This window comes from Camellia sinensis, chromosome 15, assembly GCF_055761805.1.
Source record: "Camellia sinensis isolate YWXY chromosome 15, ASM5576180v1, whole genome shotgun sequence".
Classification (NCBI taxonomy): domain Eukaryota; kingdom Viridiplantae; phylum Streptophyta; class Magnoliopsida; order Ericales; family Theaceae; genus Camellia; species Camellia sinensis.
This window is the reverse complement of record NC_138975.1, coordinates 106,278,844-106,280,739: the sequence shown is the minus strand read 5'-3', so window position 1 is coordinate 106,280,739 and position 1,896 is coordinate 106,278,844. Positions and strand designations below refer to the sequence as shown.

General features: G+C 42.2%; 1 protein-coding gene across 1 annotated transcript; it reads left to right on the top strand.

Moving 5' to 3' along the window:
* The first annotated feature begins 449 nt into the window (after nt 1-449).
* On the top strand, nt 450-941 carry LOC145813185 (putative E3 ubiquitin-protein ligase WAVH2). Its single transcript, XM_082908455.1, has one exon. It carries the CDS (start codon nt 450-452, stop codon nt 939-941), a length of 492 nt encoding a protein of 163 aa, XP_082764581.1.
* Nucleotides 942-1,896: the final 955 nt, after the last annotated feature.

Here is a 1,896-nt window from a genome sequence, read left to right as displayed (position 1 = left end):
CGAATAAAAACAAAATAAAAAAAAAAAATAATAAGGAATAAAAAAAAAAATAATAAAGGAGAGAGTGGGGAACAAGGCGAATCGAGAGCAGCAATTAAGCTGTATAATAATGAAAATAAAGGTTGGGCGGTGGATCGGTCTGATTAAAAAAGAAAAGGAAGGAGAATAAAAACTATATATATATATATATATAGATAGATGTAGGAAAAGGAAAATAAAAAAAAGAAGAAAAAGAAAATTAATGTGTCAAAGTGAGAGAGAGAGAAAGAGATTGAGTGGGTGCCCCATGTGCGTTGCAGAGAGAGAGACCCAGCTAGAGAGTTGCAGAGAGAGAAGAGAGAGATGGGTTTGGTCTTCTGTGTGTGGCTCAAGAACTTCAACTAACCGTGAGGTCAGTGTCACCCGGGGTAAAGATCGGATTCATACCATCTGGAAGATACCCGAGTGGAATGTCCAATCAAGGGCAGCAAGGTTTGATCAAGGTCGGCGATCTGTATGCAGACGAGGAGAAAGAATTTTTGTTTAACCTTTCAATTCCCATAGTTTCAGCTGCTGAAGGTGTGGAAAGGCCGAAAAAGACATCGTTGTTGGATATAGTGTGTTCGTACAAGGACACTGTATCAAAAGAGATGGTACTTATAGAAGGCGAGCGAGTTGAGATACGGCGACCTGAGGTTCTTTCACCTATGGATTTGATACCGAGCTTAGATGTTGATCGGCAGAGGAATCGCTTGTGGGTAGCAGAAGGAATTGCAGAGGCACAAGAGATGGCTGAGATGGGAAATCTAGAGGGTGCACAGGCTGTTCTGTCAAATAGGAGAGCAACGCTGCGATCTTCAGCATCAGCCCAAGCAGGGGATGGACTCTGCAGCTGGCTTGAAACCGAGCTGAGAGAAATTAGGGACCGAATGGCAATTTCTTTCACAAATGGATGGATCTGATCTTCAAAGGAAAGAAGGGCAACAAAACTGTTGCAAAGAAGGTTTTGTTGGAGCAATTGACTTCTTCTCCTTGGAACAATATGCTTTTCATGATGTACTATGGCGTGGTAGTTGTAGGAAGACCCGTTGGTGCAGTGATTTGGATTTGCCTTCGAACAGTCCCAGTAGTGTCTCGGGCAGTAACTTGTCTGGGACGAATTTTACTGGTAGTAGTGGAAGCAGTAGTAGCAGTAGCAGTGGTGGGAGTTGTTCCGGAAGCATCACCGGAGAAGATGAAGAAAGCAGAGGGGGAGAAGTGGATGACGGCAGCGAGGTGGTGTTGGTTTTGATGGATGAAAATCCGGCATGCAGAAATAGTTGGAAGATGAGAGGTCCGGCGGGCGGCCAAGGCGAGGCTGCCGCCCGCCGGTGAAGCGAAAATACTAGGTTCTTAACCTAGCTCTGATACCATGTAAAAATATATTGATGTATATTATTGATTGATGTATTGTTACAAGATTGTTGTGTATATTGATATTACAAGGATGTATTATATAGGAGAGGTTTTGGGAGAGTAGGTGAGGAGTGAGTGGTGGAGGTAGGTTTGGTGGAGTGTAGTAGGTGATAGGAGTGAGTGGTGGAGGTAGGTTTGGTGGAGTGTAGTAGGTGATAGGAATGAGTGGTGGAGGTAGGTTTGGTGGAGTGTGTAGTAGTAATTTACATTTACATTAACATATCCTTTTCTTTTTTGTTCTCTCTTTAGAAATTTCTCCACAAATTCAAAGTTTACACGCAACCTAAAGTTCGTGATAATCATTTTTTTTTTTTAGTGAAAGCTGGTTTTGCATTGAGAGATTATGAAAGGGGTGAGACATTATGATGCTCAATTAATCCAATAATGGAACTTAGAGAAATTCAATTGGAGATCAAAAGGGCTCTCAGCTTTACAGAGGTGACTCAAACCTACTTGAGGTTC

What these genes read in the sequence shown, in the direction of transcription:
- LOC145813185 (XM_082908455.1), top strand. Translation starts at nt 450, where the DNA reads ATGTCCAATCAAGGGCAGCAAGGTTTGATCAAGGTCGGCGATCTGTAT.